Source organism: Pygocentrus nattereri, chromosome 11, assembly GCF_015220715.1.
Source record: "Pygocentrus nattereri isolate fPygNat1 chromosome 11, fPygNat1.pri, whole genome shotgun sequence".
Taxonomy (NCBI): Eukaryota; Metazoa; Chordata; class Actinopteri; order Characiformes; family Serrasalmidae; genus Pygocentrus; species Pygocentrus nattereri.
In genome coordinates this window covers 26543209-26555957 of record NC_051221.1, presented here as the reverse complement: position 1 = coordinate 26555957, position 12749 = coordinate 26543209, and the positions used below count along the sequence as shown (strand labels likewise).

At 37.7% G+C, this 12749-nt stretch overlaps 1 protein-coding gene across 1 annotated transcript; it reads left to right on the top strand.

The window, feature by feature from the left end:
* Positions 1 to 2122: 2122 nt before the first annotated feature.
* Positions 2123 to 12610, top strand: etfa (electron transfer flavoprotein subunit alpha). Its single transcript, XM_017708311.2, has 12 exons — positions 2123 to 2256; positions 3577 to 3726; positions 3830 to 3911; positions 4400 to 4482; positions 6509 to 6608; positions 7245 to 7355; positions 7516 to 7617; positions 7890 to 7958; positions 8091 to 8173; positions 10283 to 10348; positions 10929 to 11009; positions 12242 to 12610. Exons 1-12 carry the CDS (start codon positions 2218 to 2220, stop codon positions 12275 to 12277), a joined length of 1002 nt encoding a protein of 333 aa, XP_017563800.1. The 5' UTR covers positions 2123 to 2217; the 3' UTR covers positions 12278 to 12610.
* Positions 12611 to 12749: the final 139 nt, after the last annotated feature.

Sequence of the window (12749 nt, the reverse complement as noted above, 5' to 3'; positions counted from 1 at the left end):
ATAAATAATGTGGAATGGAGAAAACACCACAGAGCACAGAGAGAGAGCGAGAGAGAGAGAGAGAAGGGGAGAGAGAGAGAGAGAGAGAGAGAGAGAGAGAAAGGGAGAGAGAGAGAGAGAGAGAGAGAGAGAGAGAGAAAGGGAGAGAGAGAGACAGAGAGAGAGAGAGACACAGAGAGACATGGAGAGAGAGAGAGAGAGAGAGAGAGAGAGAGAGAGAGAGAGAGAGAGAGAGAGAGAGAGGGAACATGTTAAATACCCCCTCAGACACACTCACGCCACCCTCCAGTTCAGTCTTATTCAGTCTGATCCCTGGGCTATTTTGTTCTGTCCTTAGAAACCCGCTTTGGAGAAGCTCACGACAGTGTTTTATTTATTTATTTCGAAAAAGAGCAGCATTGGTCCTTCTTATGGGATTTCTGTCCTTCGCTGACTATGATTTTTAAGTGCAATTTGTAAGAACTAAGGCTGAATCTCAAATGGCTCCCTACTCCCTACGTAGTGCACAACGTAGATCTTAAAATAACGTCTTTTCTACAGTCAAACAGCGCATAATGTGTATAACAAAGAGCCATTTGGGAGTCGGCCAGGTGCACAACTCCCTTCTCCATAAACAGAGCACTGCTTCAGCGAGGAAGCCAAAGTTTCATAACTCACATAATGGGGTGCACAGAGCACTGAGGAAGCGAGCCATTTGAGATGCAGCCTAATCTAGACTAAAATAGAAACCGGAGCATGTCAAATAAAACGACCAATATATGTATAAAAATAAAACGAAAAATAATGTATGACTTTGTTGATGTCTCCACATTTCAGGAGAGAGGTCTCTTTAAAACAGGACGCTGAGGGAGACAGAATCCATCAGACAGACAAAGAGAAATAAAGAGGTTGATTTGGTTGTGTTATTAAACTCTGTACTACTAAAAAGCTCAGTGGAAAATATATAAACATTTATAATAAAAAAAAATTAAAATAGTATATATTTAAACTCAAGAGTGAATTATAATTTTTCAAAAAAATTCTACATAATGAAGCGATTAAGATGTAATCAAAGCCATTCAGAGCGGTTTAGTGTGTTCTGAGATCAGTTTACGGAATCAGAGCTATTAACAGTGGTGGTGATAGGAACCAGACATCTGAAGAGTTTAATGCCTCTAAAAGCTCCCTCACACAAGTTCTTGCATTAAAATGCTGTGGATAGTCAGCTTGATGTCTGAGCTTGATGTCTTGTAAACTTTGGCTTAAAGTATATTTTAACTATTGATTTCAGTCCGTTCACGGCGGAAGGGGTACATGCAGGGCTTGACAGGCAAAATAATCCCCAAAGAAAAGTTATTTTTCCAGATTTATGGTCATTTTACTATCATCAACATAGCACTTAAAAACTCAGAAGCACGTGAAGGTTCGCTGTTTTGGAATAGCAAAGAAAATGGCTTTATTTGTGTTGTGGACGTGACGACCCCTGGTTCCCATCACCAGGCTCAGATTTCTTTACCACCATAAAGAAATCAGAGTCTGCAGTTTTCTCTTACAATGAACCGTTTTTATCAGGCACTCTACTCTACGTTACTGTTTACATCTAAATGAACTGAATTATTAAGAACCTTTTAAAAATCGGTGGAGTTTAGCTCTGTTAGCCTGTTCATCCGCCACACAGGCTGTTAAACACCAGCACGCTCTTTTTGTAGGTTAGGTTTGGAAACTGATTTCAGGAGTTTAAGTTCGGATGATGAGCTCGGATGTCCGTGTATTTGATTTTAGATTGAATCTGTAGGTTTTAATAACCAGGGGCCTTACTGAAATGTAACGTTTGACGCAGAGGCTGTCAATCAAGGGGTTGTCATGGAGATGCATTGCGTGAAGGTTCACGCCCACACAGCTGAGCGAGAGAAGTCAACAGAGAAAACCAAAACACAGTTTGAATGAATCGTTCAGAAATTAAAAATAATCGTTTTAAAGTAATTTTTTTGGACAAAATGATGGATGACAACTGATATTTTGCCAAAACAGACCCACTTCTCTTCCAAAATGCTTCTCTTGGCTGTAAAGTAAAAATATCACGTGCGGGCTCTTTAATTTGAGCGAGACAGACGAAGAGCTCGGGTGGGCGTTTCTGGTAGTTCTCCTAGATCTGCGCTAAATCTCGCGATACCGCGGCCCTGACTGTGAGCTCTGTGGTTCAGTCACCAACAGTGTGGAGGAGCTGCTGCTTCAAACATGCTGAAGGCCATCAGCAAGAGAAATGTCAGGACTCTGGTAAGACTGATGCACAATAACCGTGTTCCCTGCGTCCAGCCTGAGCGAGTAAAATGTCAGCTCGTTGTATGGGAGAGAGAAAGAGAGAGAGACAGATCGAGATCTGGACCAGAGTCTGCCTTGGTGATATAACCTACTGCTTGTAGCTAACTAGCTAGCGTTAGACAAACACTTAATTAATGTTAGGTGTTATCATAACACCCTCACATGCTGTAGTAAAACATCTGAGTTATGTACACGTGTTGTTTATATTGGAGTTTGCAAGGCATCTGTAATAGGATAGCTAATATTGTTTAATATGGGTTAACTAACACTAGCTAACGATAGACCGGCTAAATAGCATCTAACCTTACCGTCTAGCCTTAGTAAACTGGACAGTGATTTTTGGTTTTGTCTGCTCTGCAGTTAGACTAGTTTTAGTCTTTACACAAAGCCGTCGTGTACGCAGTGCGTTAAGTGATAGTGCTGTCTTGTGTTTTTTGTTGTTAGGCTAGTTAGCCGTTAGCCGTGTCTCAAGGTTATGCAGTCTATGAAGACCTTGCGTTACGGCTTCAAACACGGACACTGTCTCTTGCAGAAGTGTTTGGTGGCTTACATCTTTGAACTTAACTAGGTTAATTTACTTCCATATCTGAAATGTAGTGTTTTTATCAGTATATTCTGTGAACTTGCATGAGCACGAATCTGAAGAAAGTTTTCAAATCAGTTAACCAGGTATCTGAAAATTGTGGTTTTTGCTTTCTAAGTAACTTATTTACTTAATTTGTATTAAATTCAGCTTATTGGTCAAATGAGTCTTTTTATTTTTAACAAAACAATAAAAAATCTAAAACAGAATTATAAAGAAGTATGAAGATTACATGTATTCAAAAAAATCAAATGGATTAATCCAGGATATAACTGTTGAAGAAAGGTCTGTGGCATTTTACCCCCATCATTTTAAAGTTAGTTGTACGTTGTGGAGGTAACATGTGCAGTTATTGTTCTCAGTTTACAGTCTTCTGACCTTTCATTTTGACACTTTTTATTTATTTTTTTAGTTAATATATAATCTTCTGGCTTCACCCACCCCCTATGTGTACATTGCAAAGTCCCAAGCTATTGAATACTACATGGCTTGAACTACTTTGGTTTGGATTGAACCAATAACAGCCGTGTTTACTATCTGGTTGGAAATGTCTGTTTGCCTTTTATAGATGTGGTGGTAAGCCTATGTTCACATGCCATTAAAGTGTAACATCTTTAGTCGTGAATGAATGTAGTGTATATTTGAATACATGTGCCGTAAACCAGTATTGACTGTAGTCTTTTTATTTCCAGTCAAGTCTCATCCAGAGGTTTCAGAGCACACTGGTTGTTGCAGAGCACAACAATGACACACTGACCCCAATCACTCTAAATGCTATCTCAGCAGCCAGCAAACTTGGTGGTGAGGTGTCCTGTCTGGTTGCAGGAACAAACTGTGCTAAGGTACAACAGCTGTCTGATTAATCATGTTGTTATATAATGTGAATTATTTACATCCCTCTATTTGAAGATCAGCTTTTAAATGTTAAAATGCGTTTGTGGTCAGGTAGCAGAGCAACTTTCTCAAGTTAAGGGTGTGAAGAAGGTACTGGTTGCGCAACATGATGGCTACAAAGGATCATTACCAGGTAAATTTTATAAAGACCGGTGAATTTGCCTTTTTATGTAATAAGTTTTAAAATGCTTATGAGGTATGAATTTGCATGGGCATTTCTCAAATGAAAGAAACACTAGGTTTCATCTCGTTCGAACCTTGGCTAAACTAGGGCAGATTTTGTCAATGTGTTACTGATTTGCTAATTATGCAGTAATGCACAGCAAGGTGTGAATTATCAGTAGACATGCACAGATCTGCAGTGTGTTAAGACTCCATGATGAAGCCTTTTTGTTGATAATCTCTGATTGCCTGTTGTTACAAGTTAACTAAAGGGAATTGTCTAATAGCATGTGAATATAAAAATGCTCCTGTTATTTAATCATTACTTCTACAGTTTTTTGTCCATTTTATTGGATTAAATATAATTGTTTGTTATGACACTGTCATGAGTTTTATGGTTATTGTGTCTCTGGTTAATGTAATCTTATGTAAGATGTGGTTCATGTCTTTCCTCCACAGAGGATCTGACTCCACTCATCTTGGCAACCCAACAACAGTTCAATTTCACACACATATGTGCAGGAGCTTCTGCTTTTGGAAAGGTAAATTTGTGATGCAGATTAAAAAAAATTGGTTAAGATAATTAGTATGCTGTCAATAATAGCACATACAGTAAACAGCAATAAAATCAAACACATGGTCTACAGTTGGGTCTTATGCGTTGACCTAACATGCTACTCGTCTGCTTCTTATTAAGTTGCACACAATGTGTGGTGATGTTTGTGCGTATGTATTTATTATTTTTTTTTTTATTTTGACTTATGCTCATGCTTAGTATTCCTTTTTTATTTTTATTTATTTGCAAATTTTTTAAGTTAACAGACATGAAATTGTTCTGTTGACACAGCTGACCAGCTCATGAACATTGTGAATTGTGGAAAGAACAGTTGAGTAAGAATACTAATGAAATTGTAAGAGCTATAAATTTACATATTGTTTTCTTCTCACGCTATTGAAATTTAATATATTGAATTTGAATTATAATCCAAACCATTTACTAGTCATTTGGTATTTATGCTGGAGATTGCATATCTGAATGGATATCATCATTGAGCTGTTACAACAGAAATTGCTAGATTGGATCAAAGATTCAATCCAATCCTCTAATAAATCCTCAAACACTCTCACTCTCATATCACTCTTTCATTGTGTGATGTGATGTTAGTTGCACATTTCTTCCTGTGAGGTAGTAGAGAATAGTTAAAGCATGATATTGTGCTTTTGTTTACTCATCTTAAGTGAAGTACATAACTTTAAGAACTCATTTGAAACTTTAGTAGTTTTTAAAGAAAAAAATATCAGATCAGTATCTGCCAGTGCACAAGGTTTCAGTGTTGGTATCAGAAATGTAAAGTAGTATTGTGCCATTTCTGGTAAGGCCTAATGTAGAGTGATTTACAAAAATATGCACACAGAAGAGGACAAAGTGCTAAAAAGTACCTAAAAGATTTTTTAACCTAAAAGACAGGAGTTGTATCGAGCAAGATCAAGTGCAAGTGTGACTTGGGATAGAGAAACAGGTTAACATGTGGTACAGCAAGAACAACATGGTCTATAATAAGTCTATAATAAAAATCACAGGCTGATAGCTTAAAAAAAACAAACAAATGTACTTGTTTCTCTTTGGTCTGTGAGGCGGTAATGGTCACATGGATTATGCTGTTCCATTAATAACTCCTCTAAGGTCCCTGGTTACTGTAGAAATGTTATCGTCACCATACTGTCAGCCTATTCTTTACCCACTATTATTTAGTACTGTTCATTCTTTTATGGTGTTATTTTTTTATGTTTTCGCTTTTGAAGTTATTGATATTTATCTCATCCCCTTTGAGACAGATGAATAGAGAGGTGGGTCATAAAATGCAGAATGTAGTATTTACTTTCAGCAGTTGGAGTTATACTCAATGAGAGCTTTTATGATTACTATGAATTAGAAAGGGCAAATGAATCATGTCTGGCAGTCCTTGGTTCATGTTGTATTGGGCGTCTTACTTTTGTTTGAGAAGTATGTCTAGAATAAGTGAAGCCCTCTCCACAATTATATGCATGGCTATTTGTCATTCTGCAGCTAAACTGTCAGCCAGCAGATCTAATGGTATTTAAATTCAATTGTAATACATTTACCAGCATCTTCTGTAGCATAACCCAAGACCAAATAGATGTATTAGTCTCAAATTCCTCACGAGCTAGATGTATTTCATATGATGGATTTTTAAGTGGTGGATTTGGTTTCATTATGTCACTATATAAAACACTTGAGTTACCACCTTTTTTTGCATCCAGGCATTTTTCCCCTCCCAGACAGGATGTTTGTATTCTGTCTGAGGTTCAAGATCATTGGAGTTTTTAGACACTGCAGAGAATTGTATGAACTTCTAAAACTGAAGTGGTGTTTAACTGAAGTTATACTGATGTGAATGGTTAAAACTGAAATGTCATATCAAATCTGAACATGTGCAGTAGACATGCTTACATTTGACATTTTAATTAGCTAATCTAACTGTTTTCGGCATTTTATTAGTGTGCATGGTGCCTGTAATGAGGACAAATTTGGGTTTTCTTCTCCAGAATCTTCTTCCCAGAGTGGCTGCCAGGCTGGATGTGGCTCCTATTTCAGACATCATTGAGATCAAATCCCCTGATACTTTTATAAGGACAATTTATGCAGGTAGCTACACATTTCCATCATTCTTTCAGAAGTCTTTCAATATAAATGTTATTGAAAATGCATTCCCAGTCACATAAGCTACAGATGTCTCCTTTTGTCTTTCTTACATGAAAATTCTCTAGATTGCTCTTGTGATTTACTACTGTTGGATGGGTGTGCACCAGTGACACACTTGCTTGTATTTAATTTTTTTTTTCCACTGGTTCTTGATGACTTTTTGACCAGCAATGCAGTAATTGTATCCCCAAACCCTTTTTACAAATTTGCTTGCAAAAAATATGCCATAAATACCTCCATATGATTTTAAACACTTTACTTTTGGCAATCATGTTACATAAATATTCATTTTTGCGGTCAACTAAAAAAAAAAATAAATAAATAAAAAAAAAAAAAAAAAAAAATATATATATATATATATATATATATATATATATATATATATATATATATATATATATATATATATATTTCCTACCAGTTCAGTCAATGGGCCTCAGAGGCTCAGTATGAATCATTTTATATATATATTTTATATCGTTTTCTGAGGTAGTTGAACATTCTGATATTCATTTGCATGTTTTTAGTAAAAAGTGAATTATGATGAAATTATCAATTTTGCCATTGTGTTTGCTCTAGGGAATGCCCTTAGCACTGTGAAGTGCAATGAGAAAATCAAGGTCTTCACAGTGAGAGGGACATCTTTTGAAGCTGCTGCTAAAGAGGGTGGAAGTGCTACCTCAGAACAAGGTACTCACCTCAGTCTATGACTAATTCAGTGACTAATTAACTTTTTTTAGTTAGTAAAAATGTTGGTTTTATGTAAATATAAAATAAACACAATTTGGAGAGGCCATCTGTTACAGTGTTTTGCCCCCCCCCCCCCCCCTTTTTTTTTTTTTTCCCCCAGTGTCTCCAGCTTCTCCTGCTGGGATTTCAGAGTGGCTAGAACAGAATCTGACCAAGAGTGACCGACCTGAGCTGACCAGTGCCAAAGTGGTCGTGTCTGGAGGTATGAGCTTTTTCTTAAGAACAGGTACAGACTGATGGTCAGTATTGAGGTGTAATATTTGTATTTAATTTGCATCCTATTCCTCAACTTTTGATAGATAAAGTAAAATTGTGGGTCATGGTGGTGAATATTGCTCGTAATTTTTAAACCCTATCTGTGGTTTGAGTTGGGCCGATCAATAGGGTGAAAAGCGAGCCAGTATTGATTTGACAAGTCATAATCTTGTCAATAATGTTATACTATATTCCCATCTCTCCTCTGTCTGTCAACAGGCAGAGGTCTGAAGAGTGGTGAAAACTTCAAGCTGCTTTATGACCTTGCTGACAAGTTAAATGCTGCTGGTAAGGAGTAATATTTTCTCACTGCAGAGTTTTAGGAAATGTAAATCAGAATGTTTAAATATAGCAACATTTTTTCCAGACTTCACTGCATGTTGCCTGGGCATAAACTGAATATCACTTTTATTCCCCAAGTCGGTGCTTCCAGAGCTGCTGTGGATGCTGGCTATGTGCCCAATGACTTGCAGGTTGGACAGACAGGAAAGATTGTGGCTCCTGTAAGTAATGGAATTATTTGCAAATGATGCCCCTTTGTGGATGTTCCCCTACTCAGTGATCTGACTCCAGCTCCTTATGCTCAAATGAACTGTTTATAAACAGGATAGATAATTCACCAAAAGTCCATCAGAAGTCATTATACTTTATATCCTTCGCCCTGACAGAAGTATTTGATAAATGGCTCTAACTTTGAAGCAAACACAGTCTTTTTTGTAGTCTGATAAAGATGGATCCTTGTTGCCCTTTAAAAAGGTTAATTTTCCATTATCCAGTCTGAGTGGGACCTCCCAACTGTCATTATCCACACATTAGAGGAGCTTGGAGCTGCTGTAATGTAGTTAATGGCACATTCAGACTCCTAAATGATTTACCAGAGCCATTAGTGGAGCAGACCACTGTGAATGTCTGCCCTGAGCTCAAATCAGGCAACCCAGCTCCAAACCCAATTCTCCAAATGTTTTGACAAGCTTGTCAGACGTCCCATGACTATTATGTATTCATAATCATCCTGAAGGAATCTTAAGGTTTTAACTGTTGTTCATAAACGCAAATGAAGTAGAGAGCTTTAAACGTCCTTTACTGTCGACTGAAAATTCCTAGTGGTTAATATTAATCTTAGACCTTGGGCATTGTTTTGATGAGAAAAAAATTATTCTTTTGTTTTCATGACCTGCTGTCAGCTTTGCAGTTAATGCAAGTTCTGCTGTTGTGAACAGTGAACAGTAAGCTTTAGTCTGATGGACAAATGTCAAAAATGAATGGTGTGTGTTGCTCTTGTGTGCTTTATTCTTAACCAATGATAAGGTTCAGTTCTCAGCTAGCAGTTTCAAATATTTGAGGAAGATTTTTTATGAATACTTGTGAAATGTAAATATGCAACCATTTCCTGAAACCTTCTTGCTCTCTGAATCCATCCAGAAATATTTGTGTGCTGAGTTAGAGTAAAACAGCATCTGTGTTGGTCTGGCGCTCTTACAGTAATATGTGGCCTGGCTTTTAGGACTCAGGCTGCCTATGTGTTCACAAATTGATGCTGTGCTCCTGTGAGAGCACGGCAGCCACATTAAACAGCACTAAAATATTCATAGGCCAGTGCATTAAGCTGAGAGCCGGTGCTGGGCTCCTCCCCAGAGGAAAGGGTTGGCGAAGGAGGGGAGAGGGGTGGTGGGGACTCCTCCATGCTACACCCCCCTAAGCACTCCTCTTTTGAGGGATTACTTGGATAAGCTGCTCTGGCTTATGAAATGGGCAAGCAAGGATGGCTATGAAGCAATGCTCAGTGGGACAGAGGTTGAATGTCATGCCTGGTCAGTTGCCTGTAGTTGCCAGTGACCACTGCAATTTTTTTTGTAGTGTACACAGATTAGGTGTGCAGGCAAGTGTAACATTTGGAAATATGCTTCTGTGATGTTTTGTTTTTTGAGTGATTGCAACAGATCAATGTATGTACAATGGTTTGTGCATTTAATATGTATTATTATATTATCTATATCATAATTATTTTTTTCTTTCTGTACAAGTGCTATTTGTGGGCAGGAGCCTCATTTTTTCCTGCAACAGCACATTTGTACCGGTCATACTGGTGCCTGAGGCATCAACCAATTAAGGAATAGCGTAGCAGGGTTCTGAAAGCAGATGAATAGAGCGCTTCAGTTCTCGAACGATTCATTACTGTGAGAATATTCAGATAAAGAGATGATGTTTTTTTTGATTACATAGATTAATTAATGTCAACTAATGGCAGTTATATTGAAAGCTATCTGTCAGATTTTTAACGTTTCTCAGTTACACCTGCTTAGTTGAAGGAAAATTGTATTGATTAGATAATGCAAGAATAAAGCCATTTGTGGCCAAGTTTTGTGGTGGTTTTACCAGGGTTAACAGGTTTTGGTAGGCAAAATGTCCTGACTTAGCTCATTGCAGTGTATTACCAGAACTATATATTTCACAATATTTAATTGGATATTCTGTTGGACCCTTGAAAGTTCAACTGTTTTATTTATACCAGTGTCAGGGAAATGGCATTAGTTTTTGTCTGATATTTGGTTTTGATCCTATGATAAGCATTTCTCTGAAAGTAATACTCAAACATTTCTCATTGCCCACAGGAACTGTACATTGCAGTTGGTATTTCTGGAGCCATTCAACACCTTGCTGGAATGAAGGACAGTAAGGTAGGGAAATGTTGCTTAAATTGCAAATACAAATCAAAATTGTGTCCTGCTAGTCTATATAGTTGTCACAATAATGTGAAAGCCCCACTGTTGCCATGCCAACAATCGTTTCTAGGTTTTTCACATTGTGCCACCTCGTCTCCTGGCTTGAGCATGCTGTGTGTTCAAATGTAGAGTTGTGAATGTGATCTGGAATAGCTTTTTACCTGCATGTATAATTCAGATGCGTTTTTTTGCCTCTTCTGTGTCTTGTCAATGCAGTTCTTTGTGCCACTACTTCAAGTACTTGCTAGACCACCCACATCTTTTCCATGTATCAACTGACTCATTTCCATAAGCTCTATTAATGGTCATACACTGGAAACGTCCTCTATGTTAATTTATTGTTAGATACTGCAGGGTGGAGTAAGTAAATAAGTACAAAAAAAATGCTCCATGTTTCATAACTGCAGATCTAGGAAACACTTAGATGATCTCAAAGATGCATTTCCCCAAAGATTTTCATTTATGAGTTTAGTCTGCTGGTCCTTTTAATTCCGTGGAAAAATGTGTGCTAATGCTGCTGGTTATGTATTTTTAGACTATTGTTGCCATCAACAAGGATCCCGAGGCCCCCATCTTCCAGGTTGCAGATTACGGCTTGGTGGCTGACCTGTTCAAGGTAAGCTACCTCCATACATAGAAAATGTAACAGCAAAAAATCAGGTTTAGAAATTAAGTTCATAAAATTTTGAAGTGTTGTAAGAACAGTCACTTGATTTTACACACGCCATGGCCATTTTTTATGCTGCCGTTCATGTAGTCCTCATACTCCCAGATACCCACTGACTCACTGTGGGACGAGGTCACATGTTTATCTGGTAGCAAGTCTTTTCCAGTTGGGAATGGCAGGTAGAACAGAAATGAAAAAAAAAAAAAAAACATGACTGGAGAAATAAAAGCCGGTGTTTTCACTGATAAATTTTACAGCACACATTATTCCAGTTAATGGAAATGTGCTTCTGCTGAATTATTGAGCTACTGCATTAATCAGAGGAGAGGTTCAAGCCTGAACTAGAGCCTACATGTTGATGAAAGAGAGAGACAGAAAGCACATGTATCCACATGTATTCTCTCGCTCTCTTTCTCCTTCACACCAGAAAAGTAATTGATAGTTCTCACAAGTGTGTGGGGTGTAGGCTTTCACCTTTATTTTCAAGGCCCCTTTGCCAATGCTTTACATGGCCCACTGGTTTCTGTACTTTTTGAGTGGCATACACACTCTGAGTGCCAGAGGGGTGCTGCACACTCCAGCACCCGTCTGTTGTTGATGTTTAGCGCCTGTAAGCCTAGCAGCGTTTATTTCCCTGTGTTTGCCCTGTCGTTCATCTTTTATTTAACTTGTGTGGTGCTTGGTGCAGGTGTGTGAGTAAACTCTGTAAAAGTGATTGGTAATGATAGAGAGCTGGCTGGAGCTGCTCTAAGATCAGCTTACATGTGATCACTCCTCGGATAACTGATTAAAATGGATGGGCTTTCTCTGTTTCCTTAAATTGAAAAGTGATCTGGGGGACATATTCGGGTAATGATATAGTTTTTCAACTGCTTTGCATCACACAGAACCTCTGCTTTGACCTACTGGGATAGTTACATGTCACTCAGCCTGTTGAGAAACTTGGCTCTAAAAGAAGATGCGTGCAAATTCTGATGCTCTTTTCTGTTGTCTTTTGTTCTAGATTCTTTAGTTAATGGACTATATATTGTGTATGGTTGGTTTGTTTGTTTGTTTGTTTGTTTGTTACAAAGAAAAAACTGTTTTATATTAGTAGTATAGTAAACATTGTGCCTGTTGATGGGAATATGCTGTAGTAATCGCATACCTAAATGTCATATATTTTTTTAATTTACCTGTAGGCTGTCCCTGAGATGACGGAGGCTCTGAAAAAGTAACGCTCATCACACTCATTTTGGCCTGGGAGACTTGGTGGTAATTGTGTGGTAATTGATCATAAGCTTGCCTTGAGGAAGTTATGGATAAGTTATCACTTATTCTATAACAGAGCTGTTACAAACAAATCTTATGAACAATACATCAGGCCTTTCTTTGATAAAGCATTCAGTCTACATATTACTGTATTTGATAACATTTGTAATGTAACAGAGATATTCTTATGCCTGCTCAGATCTACCAGTAGCATTGTTTTTGGCTTTACCATGTGAATACTTTGTATTTACTCAGTTTGTAACAGCACATGTAATAAATGTCAGTTGTCCTCTTCTAAACTGAGTTTCATTTTTATTAACAAACATTTTTTTGTTTTCTGTTTAATGAAGCATTTTCGGTTCACTCTAGACATTCAGCTCAATTTCTACTCAATTGCACAAAAAAAGCCATTTAATTTAATGTCTGGGCTTGTATAAC